Source organism: Micromesistius poutassou, assembly GCF_964030765.1.
Source record: "Micromesistius poutassou genome assembly, chromosome: 22".
Taxonomy (NCBI): Eukaryota; Metazoa; Chordata; class Actinopteri; order Gadiformes; family Gadidae; genus Micromesistius; species Micromesistius poutassou.
Window position 1 is genome coordinate 7,926,284 of NC_140292.1, and position 17,880 is coordinate 7,944,163.

Genomic DNA, 17,880 nt, shown 5'->3' on the forward strand with positions numbered 1-17,880 from the left:
CACCATCACTACCCACAATGCAAACATTTCCCTAGAAGAATCTTGTTAACCCATTGTCTCACTGAATGTATCCTTGGTAACTTTGCTGCCTGTAATTTCTCATGATCATGCTCTAATATTAAATCAAATATTTTGCTGGCCGACGTGTCTTAAAAATAGGTTTCTCTTCAACACATGTCAACATTGTGTAAGTAGACATTCAATAAGGTTATCAAGAACATATTGACATATATTCAATTAAGTGTTATCTGAATATTAAAAGTTTCACTATATATTCAACAACATGTAAAATGAATAGCAACTATCCTTCTTCAGACATGTTTCAGTTGAACATCATGTTACATGTCATTGAGTGTCTAATGCACATGCAGCAATCTATATTTCTAAAAAAAAAACAAGGTCCATCATAACAATAATAGTTTCAACTTTTATGAGTAAAAGTTGGTAAAACCCTAAATGCGTCCTTCAGGATAGATAGCCTTTCATACACACAGTATATATATTTTTAATTTAGGTAATCCGATCGCTAGATAAATAGTAAGACAGATAGGTAGATAGATGCTGTGTGGAGCCACAATGCCTTTATACATCATTAGTAAACATGTTCATTTGTTTATTCTAAGTACAAGATTGTTACATAGCACACTACATTGAGTATATAATAATACAAAACTTGGTAGCAATGGAAACACTGATGGTAGTGCAAGCAAAGGGTATAAATACATGCAACACTATACCCTCCGGTATCAGGCCTCTATAAAATCGTATTCGCTGGCATCATCAACATCATTACATTCTAACCATGCCAAAAAAGGAATACAGGCTCCCAGTTGCAACTGCTATCAAACATGAATGTGATTTATTTATAGAGTCCACTGATTTTCAGCTTTTGAAACAAAGTAAATGTAAACACAATCAATATGGAAACAAATTGGAAAATTTGCATTAAGAATCCCCACATATTATAGTATGTAAAAGTGAAATACATTATAAGATATGATAATATTTGATTCATGGAAAAATATTAGTACATATACATTAACAATATATTGAATTATATTTGGTAATCTTTTAAGAACATTATGAATTGGATTCCAGCAGCTACACTATTGTGTCTATTATACAAATACATTAACTATATATATTGTTATCATGTATGACATTCAAGGTATGAGTGCAAAGCAAAATAAAACCATTTGAAGATCTGCCCATATATAGTTCTGCCTGGACTGCAGGACCACCTATATATAAGGGGACAGAAGATGAGACGGATAGTCTGCAGGGGAGTTCAGGTTTTTACAACTGGTGGTAAGTAAGACTGATGCTTCAGCTGCTGTCTAGGGGAGACCACTGCATTAGAGGTCTTTAGAGGCTTGTTTTCATGGAGATTATTGTATTTCAATTACTTTCACCTGCCTAATTTTTTTTAATTTCAATTTGTTTTATATTTAATATACTAACTTATATATTAGTTTAAGAAACCATTCGAGTGGACATTTGCACGTAGATGTTTTATTAAGGTTATGTTTTTATGCATTAGCCTTATTTACCTAACTCTTATCTCCTTCTATTTTACCAAATGTGGAGTATTTGATTACAAGCGTAGTTGTTTTTCAGATAATTAAATGTTAATAGAAGGGATAAATCTCTGAAATAATTAAGAACACACAAGTGCCGTTTAATCTGCAAATTTCAACTCATAATACAGATATAATATTACAAATTAAAGTCAGTTACATGTGAATGTTAGACGTTGTGACTTGTACATGTGGTGACTCATTAACATCATGTATAACTTTTCTTTTAAGGAACAATTCATTGTATGGTTGTAGGGAAAAAGACGGTAAGAATAATTTAATATCTTCTCATCACTGAACATCTCCAAACCTTCTTCAAGCCATGTACCATTTCAGTTAAAATAAATTGATTATTTTTTTGTTTTGTTTTGTTTTCATGAAATAAGCCTCAATCATGAGTACGGACGCAGAGATGGCCGCTTACGGCAATGCTGCCATTTACCTCCGGAAGCCAGAGAAGGAGAGGATTGCGGCCCAGAGCGCGCCATTCGATGCGAAGGCTGCTGCATATGTGACTGATCCCAAGGAACTGTACGTCAAGTGTACCATCACTAAGAGGGAAGGTGGCAAAGTCACCGTCACAGTTTTAGCTACAAAGGAGGTAGGCAGAGGTTAATCATGGCACAGGCTAACTAGTTCATATGAACAGAATGTGAAAGTTGTGAAAGTTGCAGTAGCTGCATTGGTAAAAAAACAACTAAAAATAGGTTTCCATACTTTAGGAGAGGACAGTCAAGGAGGACGATGTCACACCCATGAACCCTCCCAAGTATGACAAAATTGAGGACATGGCCATGATGACCCATCTCAATGAAGCCTCTGTGTTGTATAACCTCGCAGAGCGTTATTCAGCATGGATGATCTACGTAAGAAATTTTGCCTCAATGAAAATATAGGAAACATAAGTACTATGCATGGTTAATAGGTAACATTAATGTGAATCTCTGTGACCTCCTTCAGACCTACTCTGGGCTGTTCTGTGCCACTGTAAACCCCTACAAGTGGCTCCCAGTGTACGACCAGTCGGTTGTCAATGCCTACAGAGGCAAGAAGCGTATGGAGGCTCCACCCCACATCTTCTCAGTCTCTGACAACGCCTTCCAGAACATGCTCACTGGTTTGTAAATTAAAAGTTTAAAATCTTACCTTGTTTTTATTTTAAAAAAGCCGTACTCATACAATGTTTGATACATTTGTTTCACAGATAGAGAGAACCAGTCAGTCCTGATCACGTAAGTTTGATTCTGGCAACATGATATAAATATATTACAATGATTCCTACATTGGAAAACATGTCAAAATGAACTTACTTTATTCTTCTTTTCATACCCAGTGGAGAATCCGGTGCTGGAAAGACTGTGAACACTAAGCGTGTCATCCAGTACTTTGCTACCATCTCAGTGGGTGGAGGAGAAAAGAAGAAGGAAGAAACCGCTGGAAAGATACAGGTATGTTGTAAGAAACATCAAATCAATTAATCAATACATAAAGAACATGACATGATAAGAATATGAATTTGATTCAATAAAAAGGTATTAACATTTTATGTTTGATTATAGGGGTCACTGGAGGACCAGATTATTGCAGCTAATCCCCTGCTGGAGGCCTATGGTAATGCAAAGACTGTGAGAAATGACAACTCCTCCCGTTTTGTAAGTATGAAATGAATTCCTCCCTGAAGATGCTCCTTAGTTTTTCTCTAGTCTTTTTTTGAGGATGATGAACGATTTATTTTGCAAACAGGGTAAATTCATCAGAATTCATTTCCACGCAAACGGTAAACTGTCCAGTGCTGATATTGAGACGTGTAAGTATCTAGTTCTACATGTGGATTAATCAACCAAGATTAATAGTGGTATAGGTTTTGATTAATGAATGGGCCTTACAGATCTGCTGGAGAAGTCAAGAGTGACATTCCAGCTTCCCGATGAGAGAGGCTATCACATCTTCTACCAGATGATGACCAACCACAAACCTGAGATAGTTGGTGAGATTTTATAATAGTTTGTGTCAAGAATGTACTTAATATTAAGATGAAGAGATTTCCAAAATTTCCTTTATCTGTTCCAATATGACTTAATATGCAAATATGACTTCTGAAGTTCAACTATTTGAAGGGCTAATTAGTGCTAGGTCTCTAGAATAAATAGTTTTTTAGTAAAGATTATAGCTTCCATTACATCGTTTGGAAATGCATTTGGAAATGCAATTACATGCATTGCATGTGTGTGAAAAGCAAGATTAATATTTTTTTATTCATAAGTTATCTGTTAGGTAGCATCATATAGATGAGAAATTATATTGACAAAAATCAAGCTGAAAAATGACATTTGTTTAATCCCTCAGAAATGACCCTCATCACCACCAACCCCTACGACTTCCCCATGTGCAGTCAGGGTCAGATCACCGTCGCCAGCATTGATGACAAAGAGGAGCTGGTTGCTACTGATGTCAGTGGTTGATTGGAAAAAACTTCATATATTTTCCACATAGCATATATCTGACTAAATGTTTTCTAAATGTTTTTTCTTTTCGACACAGGAAGCTATTGATATTTTGGGTTTCACTAATGAAGACAAGATGGGCATCTTTAAGTTTACTGGCGCTGTGCTTCACCACGGTAACATGAAGTTCAAGCAGAAGCAGCGTGAGGAGCAGGCTGAGCCAGATGGCAATGAAGGTAACTATTAACATGTATTCATCAGTGCACTAGAAGTTATATTGGTGCATATTTTCTTATATTACATTATGTGTCATTATTATACAGAATAATAATACATTATTTTTTCATGTTAACTTTGTAGAGGCCGACAAGATTTCCTATCTACTGGGTCTGAATTCTGCTGATATGCTCAAGGCTCTTTGCTACCCAAGAGTGAAAGTCGGAAATGAGTATGTCACAAAGGGACAGACTGTAGCTCAGGTAAAAAGTACAAAGTGTACGGTATAATATGTTTTCACATGATACATTGTCAAATTTTCAGGCATACATTTCATTCATCAAATATATTTGATGGAGCAATCTGACCTGTGCCTCTGTCAAAAATGACATTTCAGGTTAATAACTCAGTGAGTGCCCTGGCCAAGTCTATCTATGAGAGGATGTTCTTGTGGATGGTCATCCGTATCAACCAGATGCTGGACACCAAGCAAGCAAGACAATTCTACATTGGTGTGCTGGACATTGCTGGTTTTGAGATTTTTGATGTAAGTTGTTAAATAAGTGGCAGCATTTCTGATAGCATTTCCTAATTTGGACACAATAGTCATTAACAATCAATTGTTGAAAACTCGTAATAGTCAGTTTATTAAATGTCCCCTACTAGTACAACAGCATGGAGCAGCTGTGCATCAACTTCACCAATGAGAAACTGCAACAGTTCTTCAACCACCACATGTTTGTCCTGGAGCAAGAGGAGTACAAGAAGGAGGGTATCATCTGGGAGTTCATTGACTTTGGCATGGACTTGGCTGCCTGCATTGAGCTTATTGAGAAGGTACACCTGAATATTATATGAATATTAATATTGAATATAATACTTAATACTGAATATTCATTATATATAGTCTTTGTGTGGCTAAAAAGTTACTTCTCATAATAATCAATAATCATTATTTTTTTCTCTTAAGCCAATGGGCATCTTCTCCATCCTTGAAGAGGAGTGCATGTTCCCCAAGGCCTCAGACACTACCTTCAAGAACAAGCTGTATGACCAGCATCTTGGCAAGACCAAAGCATTTGAGAAGCCAAAGCCTGCAAAGGGCAAGGCTGAGGCCCACTTCGCCATGGTGCACTATGCTGGTACTGTGGACTACAACATCACGGGCTGGCTGGACAAGAACAAGGATCCCCTGAATGACTCTGTTGTGCAGCTGTACCAGAAGTCCTCAAACAAACTGCTGCCGGTACTGTACCCACCTGTAGTTGAAGGTACATATTCCTAGAGTATACCCATAGTTTATAACTGTTAATCAACTATATAATAATGCCCATTTATTTTTAAGCCATTAATTGCCTCTGTTTTACAAATATAAACGTGAAAAATGAACCATGACTTATGACAAATAATTAATAACAGAGGTCGGGGGTGGAAAGAAGGGAGGCAAAAAGAAGGGTGGCTCCATGCAGACGGTGTCTTCACAGTTCAGGGTAAGGGATAACACACAAATAAATGTAAAAATGTATGTAATTTGACAGCTTATTTCTTACAGTTTTCAGATTTTTCAGATTTTGTAGATATTTAAAGTTTAATTATGTGATGTGTCTTTAGGAGAACTTGGGCAAACTGATGACCAACTTGAGGAGCACCCATCCTCACTTTGTGCGTTGCCTGATTCCCAATGAGTCAAAGACTCCAGGTACAGTGAGCACTAACAAATGTGTATAGTGTCTGGGTTAGGATATGACATGTTAGACACAGCTACACCAAGCAAATAATATTGACAATGTATTTATCCACGTGTCACAGGACTCATGGAGAACTTCCTGGTTATCCACCAGCTGAGGTGTAACGGTGTACTGGAGGGCATCAGAATCTGCAGAAAGGGCTTCCCCAGCAGAATCCTCTATGCTGACTTCAAGCAAAGGTATTAACTAAATGTTTTTTTCAAGGACAACTTTACAAACGCCTTTGAACATTTAAATTAATGTTAAAAACATTACAATGGTCTTCTTCAGGTACAAAGTACTGAATGCCAGTGTCATTCCTGAGGGACAGTTCATTGACAACAAGAAGGCTTCTGAGAAACTGCTTGGGTCCATTGATGTGCCTCACGATGAGTACAAATTTGGACACACCAAGGTCTGTTTATTGTTGTCAAGAACTATGTTTATACTATATTGAAAGTTACTCACTGACAAATGTATTTTCTTACATTAAGGTGTTCTTCAAAGCTGGTCTTCTGGGTACTCTTGAGGAGATGCGAGATGAGAAGCTGGCAGCTCTGGTCGGAATGATTCAGGCTGCATGCAGAGGTTATGTCATGAGAAAGGAGTATGTGAAGATGACGGAGAGGAGGTATGTTTTTAAACATAGTGCTCAAAACTACAAAAGGTTTTTAGCTACTAAGTACAACCCCAATATGATGGTTTATTTTATTCTTATAGGGAAGCCATCTACACTATTCAGTACAACATCCGCTCATTCATGAATGTCAAACACTGGCCATGGATGAAGGTGTACTACAAGATCAAGCCTCTTCTAAAGAGTGCTGAAACCGAGAAGGAGCTTGTCCAGATGAAGGATAACTATGAAAAGATGAAGACAGACCTGGCAGCTGCCCTGGCCAAGAAGAAGGAACTTGAGCAGAAGATGGTTTCTCTCCTGCAGGAGAAGAATGATCTTTCACTGCAAGTGGCTTCTGTAAGTAAATATAATTTTAATATCTCCATGTGTACACAGTGAGGTAAATGTGATGTGACATGTTCTACATATCTTAATATTACACAGGAAGGAGAGAATCTGAATGATGCTGAAGAGAGGTGTGAAGGACTTATCAAAGGTAAGATCCAGCTGGAGGCCAAACTCAAGGAGACAACTGAGAGACTGGAGGATGAGGAGGAAATCAATGCTGAGCTGACTGCCAAGAAGAGGAAACTGGAGGATGAATGCTCTGAGCTCAAGAAGGACATTGATGACCTGGAGCTTACCTTGGCCAAAGTGGAGAAGGAGAAACATGCCACTGAGAACAAGGTTTGTAAAGTTGTCAGCAAAATATCAACATCATCAACTTTCAGTAGTACAAAGGAAGTTTACGCTTGACAAATTAGTATGTTTGACACAATTTTGTTTTAGGTAAAGAACCTCACAGAGGAGATGGCCTCTCAGGATGAGAGTGTTGCTAAGCTGACAAAGGAGAAGAAAGCCCTCCAAGAGTCACATCAGCAGACTCTTGATGACCTGCAGGCAGAGGAAGACAAAGTCAACACTCTGACCAAGGCCAAGACCAAGCTTGAACAGCAAGTGGATGATGTGAGTAAAATAAAGCCTCATGCAAACTTAAAATTAATATCAGTAATGGAGTTGAGTGAATATTCAACCATACATTAGATTGTTCTTAATTATATGAAATGATTGACATCCAGCTTGAAGGTTCTCTGGAGCAAGAGAAGAAGCTCCGTATGGACCTTGAGAGATCCAAGAGAAAGCTTGAGGGTGATCTGAAACTGGCTCAGGAATCTGTCATGGATCTTGAGAACGACAAACAGCAGTCTGATGAGAAAATCAAGAAGTAAGACGTTTGTATTTTCTGAACCACAATAGAATGCACTCCATGTGCCTTCTGATTTCTTTTCTTTTTTTTGCAATAGTTGAACATTTCTTTTGTTAATTATTCACAGGAAGGACTTTGAGACCAGCCAGCTTCTGAGCAAGATTGAAGATGAGCAGTCACTGGGTGCTCAGCTTCAGAAAAAGATCAAGGAGCTTCAGGTTGGAGAATACTGGAGAATACGCCTAATGGCGTTCCTTTGCTGTTAATACACATTTTCTGAAATTACATACTTTGATATTGAGCTTGATATTTGTCTATTATTTAGGCCCGTATTGAGGAACTGGAGGAAGAGATTGAGGCTGAGCGTGCTGCTCGTGCCAAGGTTGAGAAGCAGAGAGCTGATCTCTCCAGGGAACTTGAAGAGATCAGTGAGAGGCTTGAGGAGGCTGGTGGAGCCACTTCTGCTCAGATTGAGATGAACAAGAAGCGTGAGGCTGAGTTCCAGAAGCTGCGTCGTGACCTTGAGGAGTCCACCCTGCAGCATGAAGCCACTGCTGCTGCTCTGCGTAAGAAGCAGGCTGACAGTGTAGCAGAGCTGGGAGAGCAGATTGACAACCTCCAGCGTGTCAAGCAGAAGCTTGAGAAGGAGAAGAGCGAGTTCAAGATGGAGATTGATGACCTCTCAAGTAACATGGAAGCTGTTTCTAAGGCCAAGGTAAGTTATTCCTCAATGCCTTCAGTGTGTTAATTATTCTTTTAAAAATAACTAACAATAAATTAACATTGATTTCAAATTTATACATTTTTAATGATCAGGGAAATCTGGAGAAGATCTGCCGTACCCTTGAGGACCAACTCAGTGAAATCAAGGCTAAGAGTGATGAGAATGCTCGCCAGATCAATGACATCAGTGCCCAGAGAGCAAGACTGCTGACAGAAAATGGTAAATGCTTCAGCAGTTGGTAATTTGTATTCATCATTAATGAATTGTAATGGCAGCCTGGAGAGACTCTTTAATAAATATAATTGAATCTATATATTCTGTTTTACACCTTTTTTACAACGTATTCAATATTCCACATTCCGCCTCCAACTAGGCGAGTTTGGTCGTCAGCTTGAGGAGAAGGAAGCTCTTGTCTCCCAGCTGACCAGAGGCAAGCAGGCTTATACTCAACAGATCGAGGAGCTCAAGAGGCAAAATGAGGAGGAAGTTAAGGTAAGGTAGTATTATTCATAAAAATTGTAGGGGACAAAGATAAAAAATGATCTTGAATTGACATGGTGTGTTTCAACTTTTGTAGGCCAAGAATGCTCTTGCTCATGGTGTGCAATCAGCCCGCCATGACTGTGACCTTCTGAGGGAGCAGTTTGAGGAGGAGCAGGAGGCCAAGGCTGAGCTGCAGCGTGGAATGTCCAAGGCCAACGGTGAGGTGGCTCAGTGGAGGAGCAAGTATGAAACTGATGCTATCCAGCGCACTGAGGAGCTTGAGGAATCCAAGTGAGTCGAATATTGTATTCTTTAGCAAAAATAGACATTCTATTTGATGAATTTAGATCAATTAAACCATGTTATTCTTTAACAGGAAAAAGCTTGCCCAGCGCCTTCAGGAGGCTGAGGAACAGATTGAGGCTGTGAACTCAAAGTGTGCCTCTCTGGAGAAGACCAAACAGAGACTCCAGGGTGAGGTGGAGGATCTCATGGTGGATGTGGAGAGGGCCAATGGACTGGCTGCCAACCTTGACAAGAAGCAGAGGAACTTTGACAAGGTTTGTTGTTCTTAAGTTAAATTAAAACAACTATAATCATCCTATGATTCTTCCTCAGGTGCTTAACATGCACCCCTTTATTAACAATAATAAACAGGTTTTGGCTGATTGGAAGCAGAAATATGAGGAGGGCCAGGCAGAGCTTGAAGGAACTCAGAAAGAGGCTCGTTCTCTCAGCACTGAGCTTTTCAAGATGAAGAACTCCTATGAAGAAACTCTCGATCATCTGGAGACCATGAAACGTGAAAACAAGAACCTCCAGCGTGAGTTTTTGTCAATAATATTAGTAGTACTATTTTGCAGATAAATATGCATGACAGACTTATAACAAATACAAATCTGCTCTGCAGAGGAGATTTCTGATCTGACTGAACAAATTGGTGAGACTGGAAAGAGCATCCATGAGCTGGAGAAATCCAAGAAGCAGGTGGAGACAGAGAAGACTGAGATCCAGTCAGCCCTTGAGGAAGCTGAGGTGAGGATGATTAAATCTGCAAAACTACATGAAAAATAAAACATTTAGTTTCCACAAATTTGTTAATTTTTATTTCATACATTAGGGAACTCTGGAGCATGAGGAATCCAAGATTCTGCGTGTCCAGCTGGAGCTCAACCAGATTAAGGGTGAGGTCGACAGGAAGCTGGCTGAGAAGGATGAGGAGATGGAGCAGATCAAGAGGAACAGCCAGAGGGTCATTGACTCCATGCAGAGTAACCTGGACTCTGAGGTCAGGAGCAGGAATGATGCCCTGAGAATCAAGAAGAAGATGGAGGGAGACCTGAATGAGATGGAGATCCAGCTGAGCCATGCCAACCGCCAGGCTGCTGAGGCCCAGAAGCAGCTGAGGAATGTGCAGGGACAACTGAAAGTATGACACAAATGAATGTATGGCGTATGTAAAACTTAGTTCCAGCTATCCTGTTGGGATGTTTTCTGATAAGTGTTTTCTGTTAATATTAGGATGCCCAATTGCATCTTGATGATGCCACCAGAGCTGCGGACGACCTGAAGGAGCAGGCTGCCATGGTGGAACGTAGGAACGGTCTCATGGTGGCTGAAATCGAGGAGCTGAGGGCAGCTCTGGAACAGACAGAGAGAGGCCGCAAAGTGGCTGAGCAAGAGCTGGTGGACGCCAGCGAGCGTGTTGGACTGCTGCACTCTCAGGTAAACAAACATTCTAATCCTATCATTTGAATACAAGAACACTCATGTTTTAACTGTAATTATATTATAATATGTTTCAGAACACAAGCCTGTTGAACTCAAAGAAGAAGCTGGAAAGTGACCTGGTCCAAGTCCAGGGTGAGGTGGACGATAGTGTACAGGAAGCCAGGAATGCTGAAGAGAAGGCCAAGAAGGCCATCACTGATGTAGGTTTATTTTTATTTTTTAAATCATCAAACGACAAATGAAAATACCTCTTCATAAACAAATTCTCTCCTGTTTTTTATGTCTAGGCTGCTATGATGGCTGAGGAGCTGAAGAAAGAGCAGGATACTAGCTCTCACCTGGAGAGGATGAAGAAGAACCTGGAGGTCACAGTGAAAGACCTGCAGCATCGCCTGGATGAGGCTGAGAACCTGGCCATGAAGGGTGGCAAGAAGCAACTTCAGAAACTGGAGGCCAGAGTAAGAAAGTAATCATCAACCATTTAATAATAGATTTAAGCCCAATGTAAGGAGGAGATTTATTAATTCACTTTTACTCTAAAGGTTCGCGATCTGGAATCAGAGGTGGATAATGAACAGAGACGTGGAGCAGATGCAGTAAAAGGTGTCCGCAAATATGAGAGGAGAGTCAAGGAACTCACCTACCAGGTATGTCAAACTTACATCTCCAAATATGTTTCTACTGCATTAGCATTTTGATGCCATTTTGATCTAAAGGCCACATGATGTTGATTTTTCACTTTCAAATGTGCATCAGACTGAGGAGGATAAGAAGAATGGTTGCAGACTCCAGGATCTTGTTGATAAGCTGCAGCTGAAGGTGAAGGCTTACAAGAGGCAGTCTGAGGAAGCGGTAAGTAAAAAATACATAACAAAATCAAGTTAGCAATTTTAGTACCTATTTAAACAAAATATTTTCATTTCAAACCTTTATTTATACTCGTAGGGCATTGAGGTTTCCCTCATTTACAATGTCGACGAGTTTACATCAGAGGACATGTATATATATATATATATTCAAAAAAATTTTTTAATGTAACATGAGGAACATTTTTCTTTTATATATATGTATATATATATATATATATATTTAAAAAAATGTTGCTCATGTTATTTGTCATTTCTGTTGTTGTTTATTTTTGCATATATATATATGTATATATAATTTAATCGATAAACTAAAAACAGTTGCAATTTAATGAGCAGAGATTTAACATTTAACTCCCATCAGTGCAGATGGGAGTACCACTAACTTTAGTGTTTGTTGCAGAGCGTTCCAAGTGCTAGAGGCATCAAAGAGGAAGGCAGTTTTGCCAAGATCTGAGCGCACACTAGGAACCCTGAGAGTGAGCCAGTTGTTGGATCTGGTTTGGTAGGAACCAAGATTCCAATGTATATGAATGTTTCTACAGGAGGAGCAGGCCAACTCTTACCTGTCCAAGTGCAGGAAGGTTCAACATGAGCTGGAGGAGGCTGAGGAACGTGCTGACATCGCTGAGACTCAGGTCAATAAGCTGAGGGCCAAGAGCCGTGACTCTGGAAAGGTAATTGGACGGCAAAGTACAGTTCAGATTATTGCACAAATATATATCTTAGAATCAGCTTAAATGATTTACTTAAAAAATTACTATATATGTAATTCCTACATTTGTTTTGTTTTTCTCTTAGGGAAAGGAGAGTGCTGAATAATTCCTTTCCATTGGAAATATTGCAGATTGTAAAAGTCAAATACAATATGACACAATTGTGAATGGCATACAATAAACTAGACATCAACTTTCCATCCTGTAATGTGTAGTTATTTTTTTGGCTTTACTTCCTTTGCTCAGTCCTAACAACAGGGTTTATCTTCATTGGATGTAGCCCGAAAGGTTTAACATATGAATATGCATATGGATATCAATGTAGTGAAGGAAAAAGAAAAGCAATGCTTTGGAATGTGTGTGACATTTTAATGTGTAAACATTGGACTATTGAGAAACATACAACTAATGCAAAAGTTAGGTGTACAGCATTTTAGTTTAAGTACTTTCCATCCCTGGTGGTAACCCATGTTTTCCCTGCTTATGATTTGTGTGTGAATACTAAAAAGCTAACGATTTAAGCCAGATTTTCAAGTGAATGACAGCTCCCAGCTTGGAGGCATATCGTAGCATGTGTCCAAGAGTGGTGATTGTATAGTGTGAACTGCAAAGACGTAATCCGAGGTGCAGCGATACATTGCAGAGCCCTGAGTGATATCAAGCAGGTTTAATATCTGGACCTGTCTGGGAGTCCAAAGGCTCTGCACAAAACCTTATTTATATATATATATATATATATATATACCCTTTTCTCACTGGCCGGCCATGCCAAGCAAAATGAAATAAGCAAAAGCCTAATGCTACCAGGCTCTAAAATGTGGCGCAACAGGAACCTGAATTCTCAGCGGTGATATGAGTTGGCTAAACCTCCGGTGTACTAGTAGGCTAGTGCCATTAACATTACTGATAGGCAATAAACAGGTTAATAAAAATATTATTAATACATTTTGTAGTGCGGTGCCTCCACTTAGAAAATAATGCACTTACTTAGGGCGAGTCAATAGTGTCTTCACAGAATTAAATTAACATGTAGATATTAATTACAAGAGTGGTGATTGCAGATATACACCTGGTGTAAGAAATCGCTATACACCTACCCAGCACTCAGGCCTAGCCTTATTAAAAAATAATTTAATTTATTTATAATAACAATGATGAGAGAGAGAGAGAGAGAGAGAGAGAGAGAGAGAGAGAGAGAGAGAGAGAGAGAGATAACAATGATAATTTAAGTATTTACCCAGCACACACGTAAAACATAGGCCGGGTTACTTGCCTAAACAGGCTGGTGCTTGTAACCCAACAATCAATAACCAACAACAATTAACAAGTAAACTGTCTGCTCTCAGTGGAGAGAGCCAAACAGCAACAGCTAGCTACGATGCCCGTCCAAGTGTCCGAGGGCGATAGAGTGTGTGTGTGTGTGTGTGTGTGTGTCTGTGTGTGTGTGTGTGTGTGTGTGTGGGTCCCAGGCGCTGTCCTGTAGCGACTTGGTCAACCAACGCGCGGCAAAGGAGTCTTCCTGGCAGATGATCCCGGAGCTGGAAATCCCAGGCAAACAGCAGTAGCTAGTGATACGGGTCCTGCGTCCAACTCAGCAAGACAGCACAGCTAGTATACTACTATTGCCAGTGTTGTGCATGAATGCGTTCAAAAGAACGCGTTATGGGCATTATGGGAGGTGATCCACAAAAGCCTATATGGTCGGAACAATGGGATGTCGGAGCAGAGGGTTTATTTTTTTTTTCGAAATAAAGGAAAAATGGAGCGTCGGAGAAATGGGCAGTCCTCCGCAAGGCAACATCAAAATAATATATAATATACCGGTATGGCGATATTGTCTCAACTAGCCTACATATCTCTTTCAAAAATATACCGGTATAACCAGTGTGAGAAATACCCGTCAATATGCGCAATAGGCCTAACGATTTACATTTTCTCAATATGCAGTAGGCCAATTTATAACATCACAATATGTCATGGATGCAAGTCAAGACAATAAGTCTATAGCCTACATGACAACACACACACGCACACACTTAACAATTTTTGATAATCCGATATGCTATAGTATTCGTAAAGCAACACTGACATTAATTCGCACCAATCTGGCGCACTTAGAAGAGCAATCAACTGAATAAATGCCAGATATATAGCCTATCGGAGATTGGCACGCAATCAGTGCACTTGCAAATGAGAGCCTGCAGTAGGCTACGACCGATCGTGGTGTGACATTATTTAACCATCCATCTACAGCAAATACGATCAGACAGATACATCATTGAACACATACATATATAATTGATTAAGGGCCTAGTTTCAGAGGTCCTTACATACACATTTATATTTATATATATACTAGAGTTTCAACCTCTAGTTGTAATTAAACCCATAGCTATAATGTGGAAACATTGTGGTCAATAATGTAACAAATTTCTGAGTGCATAATATAAGAACATTTTGCCTATAATGTTACAACATATAACATTTTGGTTCACCTATTACGTAATGCAAGCATAATAATTTTCTCCTTACGTTATGAAGCAAGCATAATCATTTTATACTTATAAGCCATTTTCACACATTTTTGCCACATCAGGAGATTTGACCCTGAGGGTGATTCACACTTGAAAATTATTATAAATATTACATTCTGTAATATGCGGACATCGATCACTAGAATCAACGGGGGTTTAGGGGGGTGGGCTTGCAAGGGGCGGGATATGACGTAGGGTCTAAGTTCGCAAGAGGCAGGATAAGTGTGGCCGCGTTCATTGTTTTGAATTGACCATAGACAAAATGGAAGCAGAACGGGCAGAACTCATCGAGATCATCTTAAATGTTGCTAAAATGAATATCATATATATATGATCATATATATATGAATATCATAATGGAATATCATATATTCTGTTGCCATAAAATCCGAAGCATCGATCGATGAAAGATTGGAGCATGAGTTAGAGACAAATAGAAGAAACGACAAAGAAGAAAGGTATCGCGAAGGAGTGGAAGGACAGGACCCTATAATGTTCAGCTGACTGTTGTCAGTAATAAAAAAGTGAAAAACATTTTCTATACGCGTGCAGCTGTGAACTCATGTATTGTAATTTATTGTATGATGTGTATGATGAAGATGAAGACCTATCTTTTAGCGTTCACCACGAATGACTCTTAAAAGCAGTGCCAACATTTAAATATTTTTTAACTATTCATCGAACAAAAGGCAACAGGTTGATTATCATTTAGGGGGCCACTCAATGAGATGGAGATGCATCATCAACATGCCCACTCAAGTGGTGTGAGAAATACCGACTTTCTACTGCTCATTCACATATAAGGTAATTTAAATTTCCTATGTTATGGTACGGCCCCAGGTTTAGATATGGTACGGCCCAAGGCTTAGTTATGGTACGGCCCCAAGATTAGTTATGGTACGGTCAACATTGTCTCCATTTAGTGTCATTTGACACTCACTTAAGAAGTCACAGTTAAGTATCTATTGAGTATTAGTTGAGGATCAACATTGTCACAGTTAAGTTTTTGTTGACTTCCCTTGACATGTTGTTGTGGAAATATCAATCATAATATACATTTATATACAAATTATATTAAACTTGTTTATATAATTACTATTCACAAAGGAATTGTATACATTCTCCCTGTACCTAGAGATACCTCACTGTTGTCATTTGCATATTGCCATTGTAGCCACAAAGTCTGATACTGAGGCCAGGCCAATCGACTGACTTCTTTGTCGTATAGATTCCTTCAACTGTGTTGCAGCCTTGCTTGCAGACTTGCAGACATGTCCACTTCCCCCATAGTGTATTGCAGTTTAACTTGGCCTCTCCCGCCAATCCTAAACTCTCCACGAAGGTTCATGGTGTGTTCCAGATGCGTCGGACACCAGCCTTCCGAGGTCCAAATGGGGAAATCTCCCAGCTTTCTTGCGGCATTTCTCTGAGGCACGCCCCCTTTTGGTCGTGCCCCCTCGGAATTCTGAGAGTATACCGAGGTCAGTGATGATGCTCTCAACAAAAATGGCTGCGCCCGTGAAGAGATTTATTTTCTTTGTATTTGTACCACGTTGGTCATTTCAATGTCGATTTTAAATGCTCTTACACACTTGATTACATTGCTACTTTATTCCGGTCACCAATGTATGCAATGCACGGTCTGGCTGTGCGTGCAATACAATGTAAAGTTGTGTTGTCTGTTTTCGAGCTGGTTTGCTAAAGAGGCTAATGTAGCTAACAATAACAATGACTAGCCAATGACATGACACGATCACAAAGACAAACGGGAACGCTATAAGTGCTATGACACAGGAAATGACGTCACAAGTGAAACTCGGAAGGCTGGTGTCCAAGGAATCTGGAACACACCATCACTACCCACAATGCAAACATTTCCCTAGAAGAATCTTGTTAACCCATTGTCTCACTGAATGTATCCTTGGTAACTTTGCTGCCTGTAAATTCTCATGATCATGCTCTAATATTAAATCAAATATTTTGCTGGCCGACGTGTCTTAAAAATAGGTTTCTCTTCAACACATGTCAACATTGTGTAAGTAGACATTCAATAAGGTTATCAAGAACATATTGACATATATTCAATTAAGTGTTATCTGAATATTAAAAGTTTCACTATATATTCAACAACATGTAAAATGAATAGCAACTATCCTTCTTCAGACATGTTTCAGTTGAACATCATGTTACATGTCATTGAGTGTCTAATGCACATGCAGCAATCTATATTTCTAAACAAAAAACAAGGTCCATCATAACAATAATAGTTTCAACTTTTATGAGTAAAAGTTGGTAAAACACTAAATGCATCCTTCAGGATAGATAGCCTTTCATACACACAGTATATATATTTTTAATTTAGGTAATCCGATCGCTAGATAAATAGTAAGACAGATAGGTAGATAGATGCTGTGTGGAGCCACAATGCCTTTATACATCATTAGTAAACATGTTCATTTGTTTATTCTAAGTACAAGATTGTTACATAGCACACTACATTGAGTATATAATAATACAAAACTTGGTAGCAATGGAAACACTGATGGTAGTGTAAGCAAAGGGTATAAATACATGCAACACTATACCCTCCGGTATCAGGCCTCTATAAAATCGTATTCGCTGGCATCATCAACATCATTACATTCTAACCATGCCAAAAAAGGAATACAGGCTCCCAGTTGCAACTGCTATCAAACATGAATGTGATTTATTTATAGAGTCCACTGATTTTCAGCTTTTGAAACAAAGTAAATGTAAACACAATCAATATGGAAACAAATTGGAAAATTTGCATTAAGAATCCCCACATATTATAGTATGTAAAAGTGAAATACATTATAAGATATGATAATATTTGATTCATGGAAAAATATTAGTACATATACATTAACAATATATTGAATTATATTTGGTAATCTTTTAAGAACATTATGAATTGGATTCCAGCAGCTACACTATTGTGTCTATTATACAAATACATTAACTATATATATTGTTATCATGTATGACATTCAAGGTATGAGCCAATGAACAAAT

General features: G+C 38.8%; 1 protein-coding gene across 1 annotated transcript; it reads left to right on the forward strand.

The window, feature by feature from the left end:
- Positions 1–1,287: 1,287 nt before the first annotated feature.
- On the forward strand, positions 1,288–12,416 carry LOC311367577 (myosin heavy chain, fast skeletal muscle-like; the record flags this gene model as incomplete). Its single annotated transcript, XM_084486402.1, has 39 exons — positions 1,288–1,308; positions 1,809–1,843; positions 1,964–2,178; positions 2,300–2,443; positions 2,538–2,694; positions 2,782–2,809; positions 2,911–3,025; positions 3,137–3,229; positions 3,321–3,384; positions 3,466–3,564; positions 3,924–4,027; positions 4,119–4,257; positions 4,382–4,500; positions 4,635–4,784; positions 4,904–5,074; positions 5,208–5,508; positions 5,657–5,727; positions 5,849–5,936; positions 6,047–6,168; positions 6,459–6,595; positions 6,685–6,940; positions 7,028–7,270; positions 7,373–7,549; positions 7,663–7,808; positions 7,918–8,008; positions 8,116–8,505; positions 8,607–8,733; positions 8,888–9,006; positions 9,092–9,288; positions 9,374–9,557; positions 9,655–9,820; positions 9,908–10,032; positions 10,118–10,426; positions 10,519–10,722; positions 10,803–10,928; positions 11,016–11,186; positions 11,271–11,375; positions 11,485–11,580; positions 12,396–12,416. The coding sequence occupies exons 3-39, from the start codon at positions 1,972–1,974 to the stop codon at positions 12,414–12,416; spliced, it is 5,562 nt and encodes a 1,853-aa protein (XP_084342528.1). The 5' UTR covers positions 1,288–1,308; positions 1,809–1,843; positions 1,964–1,971.
- Between the last annotated feature and the right edge of the window lie 5,464 nt (positions 12,417–17,880).